Raw genomic sequence first — 22,018 nt, 5'->3', positions numbered from 1 at the left:
TTATGACCAACCTAAATAGCATATTGAAAAGCAGAGACATTACTTTGCCAACAAAGGTCCGTCTATTCAAGGCTATGGTTTTTCCAGTGGTCATGTATGGATGTGAGAGTTGGACTGTGAGGAAAGCTGAGCACTGAAGAATTGATGCTTTTGAACAGTGGTGTTGTGGAAGACTCTTGAGAGTGCCTTGGACTGCAAGGATATCCAACCAGTCCATTCTTAAGGACATCAGTCCTGGGTGTTCATTGGAAGGAGTGATGCTAAAGCTGAAACTCCAATACTTTGGTTGCCTAATGTGAAGAGTTGACTCATTGGAAAAGACCCTGAAGCTGGGAGGGATTGGGGGCAGGAGGATGATAGAGGATGAGATGGCTGGATGGCATCATTGACTCAATGGACATGAGTTTGAGTGAACTCCAGGAGTTGATGATGGACAGCGAGGCCTGGCGTGCTTGGATTCATGGGGTTGCAAAGAGTCAGACACGACTGCGCTACTGAATGACAAGTGGTTAATATGCTCAAGTCACCACCACACAGTCTTATCGTGTCACACTACATGTCCTTGTAGTACGTTTCTCTTGCCTTACATCTTTCTAATTATATACAGTCCTTAAAACCATTTGTGTGTGTTAGTCTCACAGTCTTGTCCAACTTTTGCAACTCCATGGGCTGTCGCCCACCAGGTTCCTCTGTCCATGGGATTCTCCAGACAAGAATACTGGAGTGGATTGACATTTCCTTCTTCTAAGAATGTTTAGGCTTTGAACCTATAGAGTGTTTCCCCTGTAGGTTGTGAATGCATATAACATCAGTTCAGCTCAGCTCAGTCATGTCTGACTCTTTGAAACCCCATGGACTGCAGCATGCCAGGCCTCCCCGTCCATCAGCAATTCCTAGAGTTTACTCAAACCCATGTCCATTGAGTCAGTGACACCATCCAACCATTCAGTGACCTCTCATCCTCTGTCGTCCCCTTCTCCTCCTGCCTTCAATATTTCAAAGCATCAGGGTCTTTTCAAATGAATCAGCTCTTCACATCAGGAGGCCAAAGTACTGGAGTTTCAGCTTCAGCATCAGTCCTTCCAATGAACACCCAGGACTGATCTCCTTTAGGATGGACTGGTTGGATCTCGTTGCAGTCCAAGGGACTCTCAAGAGTCTTTCCAACACCACGGTTCTAAAGCCTCAATTCTTCAGTGCTCAGCTTTCTTTATAGTCCAACTCTCACATCCATACATAACTACTGGAAAAACCATAGCCTTGACTAGACGGACCTGTGTTGGAAAGTAATGTCTCTTGCTTTTTAATATCCTGTCTAGGTTGGTCATAACTTTTCTTCCAAGAAGTGTCTTTTAATTTCATGTCTGCAGTCACCATCAGCAGTGATTTTGGAGCTCCCCCTCAAAATAAAGCCTGCTACAGTTTCTCCATCTATTTGCCATGAAGTGATGGGACCAGATGCCATGATCTTTGTTTTCTGAATGTTGAGTTTTAACCCAACTTTTTCACCCTCCTCTTTCACTTTCATCAATATAACATAGTGCACCTTATACTATAATGTCTTCATGCATTCTGTGTTCTCCTCATTCTCTTTTGATCTCTTGTCTTACTGTATTCATGTTGGTACCTGACTTATTTATCTGTGTTGCTATTTTTGCCTGTCATATCACACTGTTTGACCTGAAACGATGTCAGTTCTTTTTCTTTTTCTTTTTTTGTCTGTGTTGTGTGACATAAGGGATCTTAATTCTCAGACCAGGGATTGCACTTGCACCCCCTGCATTATAAGTGTGGAGTCTCAACCACTGAACTGCCAAGGAAATACCACAGTATCAATTTTGAGTGCCTGGTTACAAGCTACTCTCTTTCATTTTCTTTAATAAATAGCATTTTCTAATAAGATCACACATTTCTATTTGCAATGATAGTATTAATAGTTCAGTTTGATCACTCAGTTGTGTCCGACTCCCTGCGACCCCATGAACCACAACACACCAGGCCTCCCTGTCCATCACCAAGTCCCAGAGTTTACCCAAACTCATGTCCATTGAGTCAGTGATGCCATCCAACCATGTCATCCTCTGTCATCCCCTTCTCCTCCTGCCCTCAATCTTTCCCAACATCAGGGTCTTTTCAAATGAGTCAGCTCTTCACATCTGGTGGCCAAAGTATTGGAGTTTCAGCTTTAACATCAGTCCTTCCAATGAACACGCAGGACTGATTTCCTTTAGAATGGACTGGTTGGATCTCCTTGCAGTCCAAGGGACTCTCAAGAGTCTTCTCCAACACCACAGTTCAAAAGCATCAATTCTTCTACGCTCATCTTTCTTTATAGTCCAACTCTCACATCCACACATGACTACTGGAAAAACCATAGCCTTGACTAGATGGACCTTTGTTGACAGTGTAATGTCTGTGCTTTTTAATATGCCGTCTAGGTTGGTCATAACTTTCCTTTCAAGGAGTAAGTGCCTTTTAATTTCAAGGCTGCAATCACTATCTGCAGTGATTTTGGAACCCCCCAAAATAAAGTCAGCCACTGTTTCCACTGTTTCCCCATCTATTTGCCTAGAAGTGATGGGACTAGATGCCATGATCTTAGTTTTCTGAATGTTGAGCTTTAACCCAACTTTTTCACTCTCCTCTCTCACTTTCATCAAGAGGCTCTTTAGTTCTTCACTTTCTGCCATAAGGGTATTAATAGTGGTATTACACATGTACAGATATAGCAAATTCACTGTGCAATTTCTTTGTATTTTAAATATGACATCATTTTAAAGGCAAATGATAAATAGAAGTAAGTGACAAGACAAATTTATTCTGGTCCACAGAAGAGAGGTGTAAAAGAGACACAGTTGGGAAATATTTACCCAGTGTTGTTGAGAAGAAAATTTCTGAAATTAAAAAAGGATATTCAGAGATTTCCTTCCAAATGCAGTTACACCCATAGCACTGTTAGTTTGTACAACCTGATTTTTTTTTAATTAACCTGATACATTTTATCATGAACCACTGAGGGTTTTAATATTCTCTATTTGAGGATCCAAATGAAACTAACCTTTTCCAGGGATACTATTTGTGTACCAGGTACATGGCTAGTCTAGAAATCCAGACATTTTTAGTAAATTAGTACCAAACAAGACTTACTGTTCTTCTTCACTGGAAATGTCCAGCTTGGTTACATGTACTATATAAATAATACTCCATTAATTTATCCTCATATTGGTTAACTCCGTTCTGGTCACCTGCATATATGCAAATTGTATGATAAATTTTGATATGCACTCAAAAACTATCAGAAATCAAAAAATTGCAAAAACAATTAAATTTTTTTCTTAATAATGCAAGGAACTTTCAAAAACATGATTCATTGAATGCTTACTTATATCAAAACTCAGTACATTTATTAAACATACTACAGAAAACTGACACTTGGAGTAAGGAGAAGGAAAATTCTTATAAACTCCACTACAATTATCATACAGTAGTGCTCAGAGTGAAAGCCATCAGTGATGATGCCTTGTGTTCTTCATTAATAAGTTGTATAAATTGTATTCATTGCCATAAAAATAATTTCAACTGCATTTTGGTTATCATTCAAAATACAAATGTATGAGGAGTGTGTAGCTTTTCCTTCAAACCATACTAAGAAAGAGTTAAGGATTGTTTGAAATAAATTTGTCAGTTTAATTTTGCTATTTGGTGATGAAAAGGATTTAGGCCATCTGCAATTCCAGATGCAGTGATCTGCTACATGCACAGAAAGTAAAAGAAAGCCAAAGACTGAGAAAAACCCACTTACTTCCCTCAGCTATTATTTTCCTTCTTCTGTTTTGACTTATTTAAAATTTTCAAATTCATATCTCCTGACTCCTGGAAATATTTATTTCAATGTAGATGTTTGTATAATCCTTGAGAAAATAAGTGAATAATGCTTTGTTTCTGTATTAAATTCATACATCCAGGAGCTTCAGATTATTTTTTAAATCTGCATCCTAAATTCTAGCACCTTTTAATTCCCAGAGTAGGCTGCATACCTATTAATCAGTCATCTAACCATTGCTTTTTCTGACACAATGGCAGTTTGTCTTAACTCTATTTATTTACAGATTTCTAAAATTGCATCAGCTTAAAAGAACAGCATGAATTTGTCAGAAATCTCTTTAAGGCGGCTTTCACGTCCTTGTTCCTCAGGCTGTAGATCATGGGGTTCAGCATGGGGATCACCAGAGTATAAAACACGGAGGCCACTTTATCAGTATCCATAGAATGGTTAGTTTGAGGCTGCGCATACATGAATATCATTGTGCCGTAGAAGACAGATACCGCCATCATATGTGATGCACAGGTGGAAAAGGCTTTTTTCCTTCCTTCTGATGAACGTATTTTGAGAATGGACAAAACAATGTTGAAATAAGATATGAGAACTATAATTATGGAAAACGCCAGATTCGTAGCTGCAGATATAAACACAAATGTTTCTGGAAAGGAAGTATCAGAGCAGGACAATGCTAGCAGAGGGGCGATATCACAATAAAAATGATTGATGATATTGCAAGAGCAATAAGTCACAGAGAATACAGAAGATGAGGCCACAATAGCTGTGGAAAAGCTATAGAGGTATGTGAGGGAAACTAGCAGAAGACAGATCCGCCGAGATACAACCGCCATGTAGAGCAGGGGGTTACAAATGGCCACATAGCGGTCATAGGCCATCACAGCTAACAGGAGCACCTCAGCTACAATGAAAACCAAGAACCCTCCCAGTTGGGTGGCGCATTCATAGTAGGAGGTAGTGTGTTTCTTTACTAAAAAGCTGATCAGCATTTTAGGGGCAATGACAGTTGAATTGCCAAGATTGATGATAGCCAAGTGCCTGAGGAAGAAATACATGGGGGTCTGAAGCCGAGAGTCCACACTGGTGAGGGTGATGATACTTAGGTTCCCTGTCACGGTCAGTCCATAGATGACCAGGAAGACAAAGAAGAGTGGGATCTGGAGGTCTGGATGTTCTGAGACTCCTGTGAGAATAAATTCAATGACTCGGGTGAAATTTCCATTAGCCATGTAAGAGTGTAGAAAGTCATCTGGGAAAGAAATGAGAGTGATTACAGTTTTTAAAAATTTCCAGGACTGTTGTTATATGGCAAGGGCAATTTCTGGGGTAAGATTTCCTGGAATTATACTTTGAAAATATATCCATTCCCTTGAGTAAGTGAAAGTCACTCAGTTGTGTCTGACTATTTGTGACCCCATGGACCTTACAGTCCATGGAGTTTACCAGGTCAGAATACTGGAGTGGGTAGCTGTTGCTTTCTCCAGGGGATCTTCCCAACCCACAGATCAGACTCAGGTCTCCCTCATTGCTGACAGATTCTTTACCGTTTGAGTCACCAGTGAAGCCCATCAGTTCCCTTACTTCTGCTAAAATCAAGTGTCCTGATGGTTTAAAACTTCCCAGAGGGTGCAGTAGTACAGTCTATCTGCCAATGCAGGACACATGGGTTCAATCCCTGGATCAGGAAAATCACCTGGAGGAGGGAATGGCTACCTACTCCAGTATTCTCGCCTGGAGAATCCCATGGACAGAGGAGCCTGGTGGTCTACAGTCCATGGCGTTGCAAAAAGTCGGACATGAGTGAGTGACTGAGCACACGCAGGCTGGTTATATACTCTTTTTTTTTTTATTTTTTTATTTTTAAACTTTACAATATTGTATTCGTTTTGCCAAATATTGAAATGAATCCGCCACAGGTATACATGTGTTCCCCATCCTGAACCCTCCTCCCTCCTCCCTCCCATTACCATCCCTCTGGGTCATCCCAGTGCACCAGCCCCAAGCATCAAGTATCGTGCATAGAACCTGGACTGGTGACTCGTTTCATACATGATATATACATGTTTCAATGCCATTCTCCCAAATCTTCCCACCCTCTCCCTCTCCCACAGAGTCCATAAGACTGTTCTATACATCAGTGTCTCTTTTGCTGTCTTGTACACAGGGTTATTGTTACCATCTTTCTAAATTCCCAGACAAGCAAAAGCTGAGAGAATTCTGCACCACCAAACCAGCTCTCCAACAAATACTAAAGGATATTCTCTAGACAGGAAACACAAACACGGTGTATAAATTCAAACCCAAAACAATAAAGTAAATGGCAACGAGATCGTACTTATCAGTAATTACCTTAAACGTAAATGGGTTGAATGCCCCAGGCAAAAGACAAAGACTGGCTGAATGGATACAAAAACAAGACCCCTACATATGTTGTCTACAAGAGACCCACCTCAAAACAGGGGACACATAAAGACTGAAAGTGAAGGGCTGGAAAAAGGTTTTCCATGCAAATAGGGACCAAAAGAAAGCAGGAGTAGCAATACTCATATCAGATAAAATAGACTTTAAAACAAAGGCTGTGAAAAGAGACAAAGAAGGTCACTACATAATGATCAAAGGATCAATCCAAGAAGAAGATATAACAATTATAAATATATATGCACCCAACACAGGAGCACCGCAGTATGTAAGACAAATGCTAACAAGTATGAAAGGAGAAATTAACAATAACACAATAAGAGTGGGAGACTTTAATACCCCACTCACACCTATGGATAGATCAACTAAACAGAAAATTAACAAGGAAACACAAACTTTAAATGATACAATAGACCAGTTAGACCTAATTGATATCTATAGGACATTTCATCCCAAAACAATGAATTTCACCTTTTTCTCAAGCGCACATGGAACCTTCTCCAGGATAGATCACATCCTGGGCCATAAATCTAGCCTTGGTAAATTCAAAAAAATAGAAATCATTCCAAGCATCTTTTCTGACCACAATGCAGTAAGATTAGATCTCAATTACAGGAGAAAAACTATTAGAAATTCCAACATATGGAGGCTGAACAACACGCTGCTGAATAAATGCCATATATATGCGTTAGTATACTGTATTGGTGTTTTTCTTTCTGGCTTACTTCACTCTGTATAGTAGGTTCCAGTTTGATCCACCTCATTAGAACCGATTCAAATGTATTCTTTTTAATGGCTGAGTAATACTCCATTGTGTATATGTACCACTGCTTTCTTATCCATTAATTTGCTGATGGACATCTAGGTTGCTTCCATGTCCTGGCTATTATAAACAATGCTGCGATGAACATTGGGGTACACGTGTCTCTTTCCCTTCTGGTTTCCTCAGTGTGTATGCCCAGCAGTGTGATTGCTGGGTCATAAGGCAGTTCTATTTCCAGATTCTTAAGGAATCTTCACACTGTTCTCCATAGTGGCTGTACTACTTTGCATTCCCACCAACAGTGTAATAGGGTTCCCTTTTCTCCACACCCTCTCCAGCATTTATTGCTTGTAGACTTTTGGATCACAGCCATTCTGACTGGCATGATATGGTACCTCATAGTGGTTTTGATTTGCATTTCTCTGATAATGAGTGATGTTGAGCATCTTTTCATGTGTTTGTTAGCCATCTGTATGTCTTCTTTCGAGAAATGTCTATTTAGTTCTTTGGCCCATTTTTTGATTGGGTTATTTATTTTTCTGGAGTTGAGCTGTAGGAGTTGCTTGTATATTTTTGAGATTAGTTGTTCGTCAGTTGCTTCATTTGTTATTATTTTCTCCCATTCTGAAGGCTGCATTTTCACCTTGCTAATAGTTTCCTTTGTTGTGCAGAAGCTTTTAAGTTTAATTAGGTACCATTTTTTTATTTTTGCTTTTATTTCCCATATTCTGGGAGATGGGTCATAGAGGATCCTGCTGTGATATATGTCGGAGAGTGTTTTGCCTATGTTCTCCTCTAGGAGTTTTATAGTTTCTGGTCTTACGTTTAGATCTTTAATCCATTTTGAGTTTATTTTTGTGTATGGTGTTAGAAAGTGTTCTAGTTTCATTCTTTTACAAGTGGTTGACCAGTTTTCCCAGCACTACTTGTTAAAGAGATTGTCTTTAATCCATTGTATATTCTTGCCTCCTTTGTCAAAGATAAGGTGTCCATATGTGTGTGGATTTATCTCTGGGCTTTCTATTTTGTTCCATTGATCTATATTTCTGTCTTTGTGCCAGTACCATACTGTCTTGATGACTGTGGCTTTGTAGTGGAGCCTGAAGTCAGGTAGGTTGATCCCTCCAGTTCCATTCCTCTTTCTCAAGATAGCTTTGGCTATTCGAGGTTTTTTGTATTTCCATACAAATTGTGAAATTATGTGTTCTAGCTCTGTGAAGAATACCGTTGGTAGCTTGATAGGGATTGCATTGAATTTATAAATTGCTTTGGGTAGTATACTCATTTTCACTATATTGATTCTTCCAATCCATGAACATGGTATATTTCTACATCTATTAGTGTCCTCTTTGATTTCTTTCACCAGTGTTTTATAGTTTTCTATATATAGGTCTTTAGTTTCTTTAGGTAGATATATTCCTAAGTATTTTATTCTTGTCGTTGCAATGGTGAATGGAATTGTTTCCTTAATTTCTCTGTTTTCTCATTATTAGTGTATAGGAATGCAAGGGATTTCTGTGTGTTGATTTTGTATCCTGCACCTTTACTATAATCATTGATTAGTTCTAGTAATTTTCTGGTGGAGTCTTTAGGGTTTTCTATGTAGAGGATCATGTCATCTGCAAATAGTGAGAGTTTTACTTCTTCTTTTCCAATTTGGATTCCTTTTATTTCTTTTTCTGCTCTGATTGCTGTGGCCAAAACTTCCAAAACTATGTTGAATAGTAATGGTGAAAGTGGGCACCCTTGTCTTGTTCCTGACTTTAGAGGAAATGCTTTCAATTTTTCACCATTGAGGATAATGTTTGCTGTGAGTTTGTCATATATAGCTTTTATTATGTTGAGGTATGTTCCTTCTATTCCTGCTTTCTGGAGAGTTTTTATCCGAAATGGATGTTGAATTTTGTCAAAGGCTTTCTCTGCATCTATTGAGATAATCATTTTTTTTTCAATTTGTTAATGTGGTGTATTACCTTGATTGATTTGTGGATATTGAAGAATACTTGCATCCCTGGGATAAAGCCCACTTGGTCATGGTGTATGATCTTTTTAATGTGTTGTTGGATTCTGATTGCTAGAATTTTGTTAAGGATTTTTGCATCTATGTTCATCAGTGATATTGGCCTGTAGTTTTCTTTTTTTGTGGGATCTTTGTCAGGTTTGGTATTAGGGTGATGGCCTCATAGAATGAGTTTGGAAGTTTACCTTCCTCTGCAATTTTCTGGAAGAGTTTGAGTAGGATAGGTGTTAGCTCTTCTCTAAATTTTTGGTAGAATTCAGCTGTGAAGCTGTCTGGACATGGGCTTTTGTTTGCTGGAAGATTTTTGATTACAGTTTCAATTTCCGTGTTTGTGATGGGTCTGTTAAGATTTTCTATTTCTTCCTGGTCCAGTTTTGGAAAGTTGTACATTTCTAAGAATTTGTCCATTTCTTCTATGTTGTCCATTTTATTGGCATATAATTGTTGATAGTAGTCTCTTATGATTCTTTGTGTTTCTGTGTTATCTGTTGTGATCTCTCCATTTTCATTTATAATTTTATTGATTTGATTTTTCTCCCTTTGTTTCTTGATGAGTCTGGCTAATGGTTTGTCAATTTTATTTTTCCTTTCAAAGAACCAGCTTTTGGCTTTGTTGATTTTTGCTATGGTCTCTTTTGTTTCTTTTGCATTTATTTCTGTTCTAATTTTTAAGATTTCTTTCCTTCTACTAACCCTGGGGTTCTTCATTTCTTCCTTTTCTAGTTGCTTTAGGTGTAGAGTTAGGTTATTTATTTGACTTTTTTCTTGTTTCTTGAGGTATGCCTGTATTGCTATGAACTTTCCCCTTAGGACTGCTTTTACAGTGTCCCACAGGTTTTGGGTTGTTGTGTTTTCATTTTCATTCGTTTCTATGGGAATTTTGATTTCTTCTGTGATTTGTTGGTTATTGAGCAGCGTGTTGTTCAGCCTCCATATGTTGGAATTTTTAATAGTTTTTCTTCTGTAATTGAGATCTAATCTTACTGCATTGTGGTCAAAAATGATGCTTGGAATGATTTCTATTTTTTTGAATTTACCAAGGCTAGATTTATGGCCCTGGATGTGATCTATCCTGGAGAAGGTTCCATGTGCGCTTGAGAAATTGCAAAAGTAAATGTTGAAAAGCAATCACTTAAATCACAGATATTATATTTTTCCTCTAAGTTTCTTTTAAAGCTCCACGTTGTATTTTTTGCCAATTTCCATATTTCTTTGCCATCTTAAGCACCCCCTCTCCTCCTTCTTTAGGTCAAGCTGTCATTAACACTGTCATGGACTACTGTATCCTTCTCTTCTTTAGGCTACCATTCTCTCAGATTTGTTGATAAGTAAGTAGGAGTCATTAAAACTTTCTGATTAATCCAACATGTAATCTGAGATATCTTTAAGAATAATTGAAAAAGCCTTGGTCTCATATTCAATGCATTCCACACTCAGGTCTGTATCACTTTTCTAGTCATATCGTTCCACCAGACATACACTCAACACTAGTCCCTCTGTTTCCCTACTGATATTAAAAGATACCAGTTGAGTAAAGACAAGCAATCTAGAAAATAAACATTTTTTCCCCCTCAGATTTTCTTTTCTCTTTAAGATACTACAGAGGTTCTGACTTCACAAACCAGAAATCTGGTCTGATCCAAGGAGTGGAGTTGAGAAGGAAAGACAGTGCTGGAGATTGCTGAGCCAATTCTATTCCTTCTTTCTAGATGGTGTTGTCTGCTGTTTCTCTGGAGAAGGTAATGTCACCCCACTCCAGTACTCTTGCCTGGAAAATCCCATGGACAGAGGAGCCTGGTGGGCTGCAGTCCATGGGGTCGCTAAGAGTCGGACACGACTGAGCGACTTCACTTTCACTTCTCACTTTCATGCATTGGAGAAGGAAATGGCAACCCACTCCAGTGTTCTTGCCTGGAGAATCCCAGAATGGGGGAGCCTGGTGGGCTACCGTCTATGGGGTCGCACAGAGTCGGACACGACTGAAGCGACTTAGCAGCAGCAGCAGCAGCTGTTTCTCTACTGAGTCCCACTCTGATTTACAGGGGTAACATGGCTTGCTATCTTTTTTTTTTTTTTAAATAGAGAAACACATTGGATTAAGCAATGGAATTCAGATTTATAGTATCAGTTTTACCACTTTGAAGTCTTCATTTCTACTAAGAATCATCCTTATGTTTATTAGACATGTCTTCATTTTCAGTGTCAGCTATTACACTCTTCTACATTTCCAGATCCTTGCACCTTGCCCATTTTTAAAAATTTTTATTTTAAACAATGTGGTAAGAATACATAACTTGAAATATGCCCTGTTAAGAGATTTATGGCTGAACAGAACAGTATTGTTAAATACAGACACAATGCCGTGCAGCAGATCTCTAGATCTTATTCACCTCATGTAACTGAAACTTTATACTTGTTGATTAGCAACTGTCTATATGGTCCAGCTTACAACTTCCAGGTATTTATCAAAAGGAATTTCTATCAGGATGTTTAAGAGAAAGTGAAACCCTACCCATTCTGCTAATTTGGGAAATGATATCTCTGGTCATTTTCTAATATCCTGATTAAACATTTTATATACTTTCATTTAGGGCTAACCATTAGAGGACAATCCCACAGGTAGAGGAGCCTGGTGGGCTGCAGTCCATGGGTTCGTAAGAGTCAGACACGACTTAGACATTAAATCACAGAGTACAAAATTATGCAATGGGATGACTGACTTTTCAATCTTCAGACTTGGTGATAGCAGTTAGGAATTATTTGAGGTTCATAGCTTTCTCCATAACTCTTAAAAAAAACTCCATAACTCCATAACATTTTTTTAATTCTATTCATTTGCCAGTCTATTCACTCAGTTTGTAAATATTTGTCTGAAAAGAAACAAACATATGAACAAACATAAGCATAAGCAATCAGTAGGGAAAACAACTAAAACATCTCTCAATTTAAGCATGGGAGTTTATTCACATATATATGGAATAATATAGTAAAATTATTCAGTTCATAAAATGATTCATGAGTAACACATATCTTAAAATATTATTTTTCTAAGATTGCACTGGCTGTTTGTTTTTGTTGTTGTTCAGTCGCTAAGTCATGTTCAACTCCTGGCAACCCCATGGATTGTAGACCACCAAGCTCCTCCATCCATGGGATTTTCCAGGAAATAATACTGGAGAGGGTTGCCATTTCCTTCTCCAGGGGATCTTCCCAGACCAGGATCAAATCTAAGTCTCCTGCATTGGCAGGGGAATTCTTTACCACTGATCCACCAAAGAAGACCTGTGTTGGGTATATTTATAGAAAAAAAGTCAAATATTACAGGCTGCTACTGCTAAGTCACTTCAGTCGTGTCTGACTCTGTGTGGCCACATAGGTGGCATCCCACCAGGCTCCCCTGTCCCTGCGATTCTTCAGGCAAGAATACTGGAGTGGTTTGCCATTTCCTTCTCCAAATGAGCCAGATATTAAAACATAGTTATTATTTACCTGAAATTTAAATTCAACTGAACATCCTGTATTTTATCTGGAAATCTTAACTTTACTAATTTTAACAGATTAATTTGCTGATGATTTTCAGATATTCCTAATTACTTCTTCACTTGCAATATCTAACTACCAATTTTCATTTTCACAAACCAAATGAATATATGACCTCTAGTCAATTCATAGGATTTAATATCCTAAAACTGCCATGCTTTTCCAGGAAAACCAGTTAACAAAAGAGATAATGAAATTTTTGTGATGTAAAGAATAAGCTGTCAGTGACTGAAAGAGTATCCATAGTTAAGAATTAAGTGAAATTACCAAAATCTTGGTGTTAAGCAACATCTACAATTCTTATTTACTCACCTTTAATGAAGAATTCGAATTTCTGCTCTCAAATTACTCTGACTTGTCTTTGGGTAGGGGCAGTTTATATGTTCCCTCTCTCCTTGTGATGTTCCCTGAGGAAGTAGTATGAAATTTATTCAGATGATTCTCCCCAAATTATATGAGTTTTTTTTTTTTTTTAATTGCCTGTGATGTCTTTGAATTACCTAGGATAACCTGCATATTCCCTAGTGAAAAATTGTAAGGAACAGTTTAAGGAAAGGAAGAACACAGTGTAATTTATCTGTACAGTTGCAGGGAGACACTTACTTAAAGACAGCTATTACAGTAACAATGAAAAAGATAGATGTGCTTTCTCACAGTAAAATTACAACTGTTTCAGAAGTTATGATAAAATTGCAAGCAAATCATCATCATTGGATAGGATTTTTTTTACTTTATTTTATTTTAACTTTACAATATTGTATTGGTTTTGCCATATATCAAAATGAATCCACTTATAAATGGAAATAGAGATGAAATTATCTCATTGTGAGTTTAATTTTCATTTACTTAATCACTAATGACATTGGACATTTGTCAATGTATTTGCTGGTCATTCATATATATATATACATTTTAAAGTGTCTAAATTTTGTCCATTTTAATCAATCTTTTATTGATTTTTTTGGACTTTTTATAAGTGTGTTAGATGAAATTGCTTTTGGAGATTTTCTATAAGTTTTCTTAATTTATTTCATATTGAGGGAAATTTGCTTTTCAGTGTTTTGTTATTTTCTGCCATATAGCAATGCAAATCAGCCATAATTATACATGTACCACATCCCGCTGAGGTTTCCCTCCCCTCCACCTATTCCACCCCTCTAAGTCATGACAAAGTGCCAGTCTGGGCCCCTGTGTTATATAGCAACTTCTCACCAGCTATCTGTTTTACATGTGGAGGTGTATATACGTCAGTGCTACTTTCTCCATTCATCGTGTTCTCCTTTTCCTCCACTGTATCCACAAGTCCATTCTCTATATCTGAGTTTCCATTCCTTTTCTGCAAATAGATTCATCAATACCATTTTTTTCTAGATTCACTCTCTCTCTCTCTATGTGTGTGTGTGTGTGTGTGTGTGTATGTTAATAGGCAACATTTGTTTTTCTCTTTATTACTTACTTCACTCTATATAACAGGTTGCAATTTCATCCACATCCCTAGAATGGAGTTAAATCCATTCTTTTTGAGGCTGAGTAATACCATTTCTGTCCTTTATCGAGCCCATCTTTGCATGAAATGTTCCCTTGGTATCTCTAATTTTCTTGAAGAGATCTCTAGTCTTTCCCATTCTGTTGTTTTCCTCTATTTCTTTGCATTGATCGCTGAAGAAGGCTTTCTTATCTCTTCTTGCTCTTCTTCAGAACTCTGCATTCAGATGCTTATATCTTTCCTTTTCTCCTTTGCTTTTTGCTTCTCTTCTTTTCACAGGTATTTTTAAGGCCTCCCCAGACAGCCATTTTTCTTTTTTGCATTTCTTTTCCATGGGGATGGTCTTGATCCCTGTCTCCTTTACAATGTCATGAACCTCATTCCATAGTTCATCAGGCACTCTATCTATCAGATCTAGGCCCTTAAATCTATTTCTCACTTCCACTGTATAATCATAAGGGATTTGATTTAGGACATACCTGAATGGTCTAGTGGTTTTCCCTACTTTCTTCAATTTAAGTCTGAATTTGGCAATAAGGAGTTCATGATCTGAGTCACAGTCAGCTCCTGGTCTTGTTTTTGTTGACTGTATAGAGCTTCTCCATCTTTGGCTGCAAAGAATATAATCAATCTGATTTCGGTGTTGACCATCTGGTGACTAGAGATCTCTTTAAGAAAATTAGAGATACCAAGGGAACATTTCAGGCAAAGATGGGCTCGATAAAGGACAGAAATGGTATGGACCTAACAGAAGCAGAAGATATTAAGAAGTGATGGCAAGAATACACAGAAGAACTGTACAAAAAAGTTCTTCATGACCCAGATAATCACGATGGTGTGATCACTGACATAGAGCCAGACATCCTGGAACGTGAAGTCAAGTGGGCCTTAGAAAGCATCACTATGAACAAAGCTAGTGGAGGTGATGGAATTCCAGTTGAGCTCTTTCAAATCCTGAAAGATGAGGCTGTGAAAGTGCTACATTCAATATGCCAGCAAATTTGGAAAACTCAGCAGTGGCCACAGGACTGAAAAAGGTGTTTTCATTCCAATCCCAAAGAAAGGCAATGCCAAAGAATGCTCAAACTACCACACAATTGTACTCATCTCACATGCTAGTAAAGTAATGCTCAAAATTCTTCAAGCCAGGCTTCAGCAATATGTGAACCGTGAACTTCCTGATGTTCAAGCTGGTTTTAGAAAAGGCAGAGGAACCAGAGATCAAATTGCCAACATCCGCTGGATCATGGAAAAAGTAAGAGAGTTCCAGAAAAACATCTATTTCTGCTGTATTGACTATACCAAAGCCTTTGAGTGTGTGGATCACAATAAACTGGAAAATTCTGAAAGAGATGGGAATATCAGACCATCTGATCTGCCTCTTGAGAAATTTGTATTCAGGTCAGGAAGCAACAGTTAGAACTGGACATGGAACAACAGACTGGTTCCAAATAGGAAAAGGAATACGTCAAGGCTGTATATTGTCACCCTGCTTATTTAACTTATATGCAGAGTACATCATGAGAAACGCTGGAATGGAAGAAGCACAAGCTGGAATCAAGATTGCCCGGAGAAATATCAATAACGCAGATATGCAGATGACACCACCCTTATGGCAGAAAGTGAAGAGGAACTCAACAGCCTCTTGATGAAAGTGAAAGAGGAGAGTGAAAAAGTTGGCTTAAAGCTCAACATTCAGAAAACGAAGATCATGGCATCTGGTCCCATCACTTCATGGGAAATAGATGGGGAAACAGTGGAAACAGTGTCAGACTTTATTATTCTGGGCTCCAAAATCACTGCAGATGGTGATTGCAGCCACGAAATTAAAAGACACTTACTCCTTGGAAGGAAAGTTATGACCAACCTAGATAGCATATTCAAAAGCAGAGACATTACTTTGCCAACAAAGGTCCGTCTAGTCAAGGCTATGGTTTTTCCTGTGGTCATGTATGGATGTGAGAGTTGGACTGTGAAGAAGGCTGAGTGCTGAAGAATTGATGCTTTTGAACTGTGGTTGGAGAAGACTCTTGAGAGTCCCTTGGACTGCAAGGAGATCCAACCAGTCCATTCTGAAGGAGATCAGCCCTTGGATTTCTTTGGAAGGAATGATGGTAAAGCTGAAACTCCAGTACTTTGGCCACCTCATGCGAAAAGTTGACTCATTGGAAAAAAACTCTGATGCTGTGAGGGGTTGGGGGCAGGAGGAGAAGGGGACGACAGAGGATGAGATGGCTGGATAGCATCACTGACTCAATGGACGTGAGTCTGGTGAACTCCGGGAGTTGGTGATGGACAGGGAGGCCTTGTGTACTGCGATTCCTGGGGTTAAAAAGAATCGGACACGACTGAGCGACTGAACTGAACTGAGTATTCCATTGTATATTTGTATGACATTTTTTTATCCATTCGTCTGTCAATGGACATCTCAGTTGCTTCAACATCGTAGCTATTGTACATAATGCCACTATGAACATTGGGGCACATGTGTCTTTTCCAATTGTTTTTCTCAGGGTATATGCCCAGTAGTGGGATCACTGGGTCATATGGTAGTTTTATGCCTAGTGTTTTTAAGGAGTCTCCATACTGTTCTCCATGGCGGCTGTATAAATTTACATTCCCACCAACAGTGCAATTGGATTCCCATTTCTCCCACATTCTCTCCAGGATTTATTGTTTGTAGATTTTTTAATGATGACCATTGTGACCTGTGTGAGGTGATACCTCATTGTGGTTTTGATTTACATTTCTCTAGCAATAAGCAATGCTAAGCATTCTTTTTTTTCATGTGTTTATTTGTAATCTGTATGTCTTCTTTGAAGAACTGTCTACTTAGGTCTTCTGCCCATTTTTGGGGGGTTGGTACAAAAACAGAAATATAGACCAATGGGATAAGATAGAAAGTCCAGAGATAAACCTGCACACCTATGGACATCTCATTTTTTACAAAGAAAGCAATGATATACAATGGAGAAAAGATAGTTTCTTCAAGATGTGGTGCTGGGAAAATTGGACAAGTATGTGTAAAAGAATGAAATTAGAACAGTTCCTACCACCATACACAAAGATAAACTCAAAGTGAATTAAAAAACAAAACTAAACTAAATATAAGACCAGAAGCTATAACATTCTGAAAGAAAATATAGACAGAACACTCTTTGATATAAGTTACAGCAAGGTCCTCTTTGACCCACCTACTAGAGTATTGGAAATAAAAACAAAAATATACAAATGGAACCTATTTAAACTTAAAAGTTTTGCACAGCAAAGAAAACAATAAACAAGATAAAAAGACAGTCCTCAGAATGGGACAAAATAGTTCCAAATGAAACAACTGACAAAGTATTAATCTCCAAAATATATAAGCAGCTGGTATAGCTCAATATTAGGAAAACAAACAACCTATTCAAGAAAATAAGCAGAAGATCTAAATAGAGATTTGTCCAAAGAAGACATCCAGATGGCCAATAAACACACAGAGGTTTTATTATTTTGATGTCTCTGTTTAATTCTTTGGCTCAAAATCCTGCAGTGATACAAAGCAAAAAAAATGCACCGGTAGGGATGGAGAAGGCAATGACAACCCACTCCAGTACTCTCGCCTGGAAAATCCCATGGACGGAGGAGCCTGGCAGGCTGCAGTCCATGCGGTTATGAAGAGTTGGACACGACTGACTGGCTTCACTTTCACTTTTCACTTTCATGCATTGGAGAAGGAAATGGCAACCCACTCCAGTGTTCTTGCCTGGAGAATCCAAGGGACAGGGGAGCCTGGTAGGCTGCCGTCTATGGGGTCACACAGAGTCGGACACGACTGAAGCGACTTAGCAGCAGCAGCCGCAGCAGCAGGGAGGGCAAAAAATCTTCTCCTCTCAGACAGCTTCTCATGTACAGAACGGATTGGGATGCAGGAGATGGAGTGGGTAGAAGAGGCCATAAAGCTGATAAAGTCCCATCTCAAGGTACACAGACTAACACTCTGAAGACTGAGAAGCGAGAAGGAAAACTAGAAACCACTCTCTGTTATCAATTCAAGGATTGTGCTGTGTTAGAGAACTTTGGAGTCGAATTGGAAATTGTGATAGGATGCTGTGATGATATCTAAATACTGCTATATTTTTCTTAAGAGGGCTGAATTTATTTGTTCTTGTAGTTACTTATTTTTGCAGGAAATTAACAAAGTTTGTGTCAAACTGCAAACTCTGCCTCGTGGATGGTAATATAAATGTTCGTGTACATTTTTAGCTTTGTCTGGAGTCTTCAACCTTTCCCCCACCCGCATGGCTCAGGTTTGAGTTGGACAGAGCCCTAGGCATTCAGTGAGTTTTCTCACTAGAGTTTGACAGAATTGTGATGTGTTTCAATCCTGTGTGAAGTGGTAGTCTTCACCATCCAGACCTCCAGCCATTTCTCACTCCCTGGTAGCTGTTCTTGACCTGGCCTTATGGAATCTCACCTTAATAGGTATGATTCAGAAGTCGCTGGACCTCTCAAGCAGAATTCAGGCTGCTGGGTAGTCACTGTGTCTGCTTAGGTGTCTCCATTCCAGTTCCCAACTCACATATCCCAGGCGCTTCGGCCCTTCTGGTCTGACTGTGTCTTCAACTTTACCTGAGTACTGTGTTCTCTTCATGCTCACCATCACCCCATGTGAAGGACAGTTAACTGTACCCTTTACTGACATCACAGTCCTGTGCTGCCAATTGTCAGATATCTGAAAACACTCATTACATATGTGTCCTCTCTGTTCGCCAATTTTCCAGTAATTTTGCACACAGTGGATTGTACCTCTTCCTCTGCCACTATCTTATCTCTCTCCTCTTCCCTTTCCCCACTAGTCTGCTCTTTGTTCCTATGAATCTATTTCTATTTTGTTATAGTCATTAGTGTGTTTTATTTATTTTTTTATTTCACATGTGTAATGTTCAACTATACCTAAAACTAATATAATATTGTACATCAACAACACTTCGTGATAAAGTGTATCTAAATTTCCCTTATTTTCCTGATTTCATTTCCTCTCAATTGCTTTTCAGTCCTTTCAAAACATAAACTTCTGATATTTGGACATAAAACCCATTTTATATTGCATTAAAAATAAAGTGTGGATTGTATTTGAAAACTTATATGTGAATATGAGTCTCTACAATCTTATCTCTGAATATTTTTGTAACCTCAACTTCTTTCAACTTTTCTTAAAATATGGTTTTAGTAATCTTTATTTGGTGATCTGATTTAATAAGTCTGTGATATGGTCTGGTCACCCCCATCCATTCACAGTTGGAGAACAGATTTTAGTGTAAGCTCACTGATAAAAAACTATCAGAAAACATAACAGAATATTTTTTGAAAACAAATTGTTTTGGTAATGGTATAAAGAACTCTGATTGTTCATTGAATGTCCATTGTCTCACAATAAAGTCCATGTATTAAACGCAGTAAAGAGGAATATACTTAGTAAGGAGAAAGGAAAATCTTAACGGTATCCACTAAGCTCATGAATAAAATGAGAGCATATTAAAAAATTGACTATGTTTTTATGTTGATGTATAAATTATATACATTTATAACAAATTCAAAATATATAAAATATATTAATGGAATAAAATAGTCATATTTTGGTTGACATTCAGAATATAAATTCACTCCTACTATATATTTTATCAAACAAACAATATTAAGAAAGAGTAGGGAGTTTTACTTTAAAGATAACTGGCATAATTTTGCTAGAAAGAGTAAAAAGGATTTTAGCCATCTCTAATTACAATTCTTCAAGATGTAGTTATCTACTATACCCATACATACCCAGGATAAAAAGAAAAAGAAACAAAATAATAAGAAAGATCAGCTTGCTTGTTTCATTTATAGATATTGCTCTGTTCTATTTTACTTATTTCTTAACATATCTCTCCTGACTCCTGGAAACATTTCTTTCAATCTAGATAACTGAACACTTAGCAAAGTTAGTGAATATGCTTCATTTCTGTATTTATCTGAGAATTCCAGGAGAGTCAGGTTATTTTTAAAATCACCATTTCCTAGAAACATAATTCTATTTAATTTCCAGGGTTACTTGAGAACCTATAAACCAGACATCTAATCTCAGCTTTCTCCAACCAATGGCAGCCTATCTTCATTTATCTACAGAGTTTTAAAACTAGAATGACTCTAAAAACAGCATGGATTTCTAATAAATCTCTTCAATGCAGCTTTCATGTCCTTGTTCCTCAGGCTGTAGATCATGCGGTTCAGCATGGGAATCACCAGTGTATGGAACACTGAAGCCATTTTATCAGCACCCATAGAATGGTTAGTTTGAGGCTGCATATACATAAAAATTAGAGTTCCACAGAAGACTGACACTGCTGTAATATGTGAGGCACATGTGGAAAAGGCTCTTTTCTTTCCTTCTGATGAACGTATCTTTAGAATGGACAGAACAATGTTGAAATAAGACGCTATGACAGTAATGATGGAAAACATCAAATTTGTAGATGCAGATATATATATTACTGCTTCTGGAACTGAAGTATCAGAGCAAGACAACGCTAACAGAGGGACGGTATCACAGTAAAAGTGATTGATTACATTGGAAGAGCACTAAGTCATAGAGAATACAGACGATGAAGTTACAATTGATGTACAAAAGCTATAGAAGTATGTGAGGGAAACTAGCAGAAGACAGATCCTCTGAGACACCACCACCATGTAGAGCAGGGGGTTACAAATGGCCACATAGCGGTCATAGGCCATCACAACTAACAGGAGCACCTCAGCTACAATGAAAACCAAGAACCCTCCCAGTTGGGTGGCACGTTCATAGTAGGAGGTGGTGTGTTTCTTTACTAAGAAATTGATCAGCATTTTAGGGGCAATGACAGTTGAATTGCCAAGATTGATGATGGCCAAGTGCTGGAGGAAGAAATACATGGGGGTCTGAAGGTGAGAGTCCACATTGGTGAGGGTGATGATGCTTAGGTTCCCTGTCACGGTCAGTCCATAGATGACCAGGAAGACAAAGAAGAGTGGGATCTGGAGGACTGGACATTCTGAGACTCCTGTGAGAATAAACTCAGTGACCTGAGTGAAATTTACATTAGCCATGTAACAGTTTGGAAAGTCATCTGTTTGAAGAAAAAAGAAGTAGTCACAGACTTTATGAAATTATTTTCCAGGACTGTTATTAGATGTCAAAAGCAATCCTTTGATGAGATTTCCTATTGGTCTCAGTTATTAAACTCAGTTCTAGGTCTAGTAAACCAACTTTACAATCATTTACTGAAGAGATGAAACAGGTATAGCAATTTAAACAGACAATCCAGTGTAATGTATATTTTGAAAATTTATTTTCTCATAATCTTATTAAATTACGACTGTTTTAGTCTGTGGCGGATTCATGTTGATGTATGGCAGAACCAATACAGTATTGTAAAGTAATTAACCTCCAATTAAAATAAATAAATTTATATTAAAAAATAGAATGGAGACTCCAATCTGATGCCTCTTGCACAAACTGTGAGGAAGACATGAGGAACTGCAAGTTCCCTAAGAATTCAAGATTTCCCAAGTGGCTTAATGGTAAAAAAATCTGCCTGCCAATGCAGGATATGCAAGAGACAGAGGTTCTATCCATGGGTTGGGAAGATCTCTGGGAATAGGAAATGCAACCTGTTCCAATAGTCTTGCCTGGAAAATTCCATGGACAGAAGACCCTGGTGGTTGAAAGTCCTGATGGGGGTCACAGAGTCGGACATGACTGAGTGACTAAGCACACAAAGACTTTGGCATCTGTTCTTAATTTCTTAATGTGAGATTTCTTGCTTTTTCTTAAGAATAGATAATTTAGCCAATGCTCTACCCCTTTTCATTTATACTGTATTTCTATAGCTTCTATTCAGTATATGTTGAACTTGCAAATTTGACCATCTATTTCTGATAACCTCTTTGATCATT

The 22,018-nt window shown here is 38.1% G+C and overlaps 1 protein-coding gene and 1 pseudogene across 1 annotated transcript; both read right to left on the bottom strand.

The window, feature by feature from the left end:
• Positions 1-4,113: 4,113 nt before the first annotated feature.
• OR8J3 (olfactory receptor family 8 subfamily J member 3) lies at positions 4,114-5,067 on the bottom strand. The gene has a single exon (NM_001390684.1). The coding sequence runs from the start codon at positions 5,065-5,067 to the stop codon at positions 4,114-4,116; it is 954 nt and encodes a 317-aa protein (NP_001377613.1).
• On the bottom strand, positions 20,234-21,169 carry OR8J13P (olfactory receptor family 8 subfamily J member 13, pseudogene; annotated as a pseudogene).

This window comes from Bos taurus, chromosome 15 (genome assembly GCF_002263795.3).
Source record: "Bos taurus isolate L1 Dominette 01449 registration number 42190680 breed Hereford chromosome 15, ARS-UCD2.0, whole genome shotgun sequence".
Taxonomy (NCBI): domain Eukaryota; kingdom Metazoa; phylum Chordata; class Mammalia; order Artiodactyla; family Bovidae; genus Bos; species Bos taurus.
The sequence above is the reverse complement of the archived record's forward strand: the minus strand, read 5'-3'. Positions and strand labels throughout refer to the sequence as shown.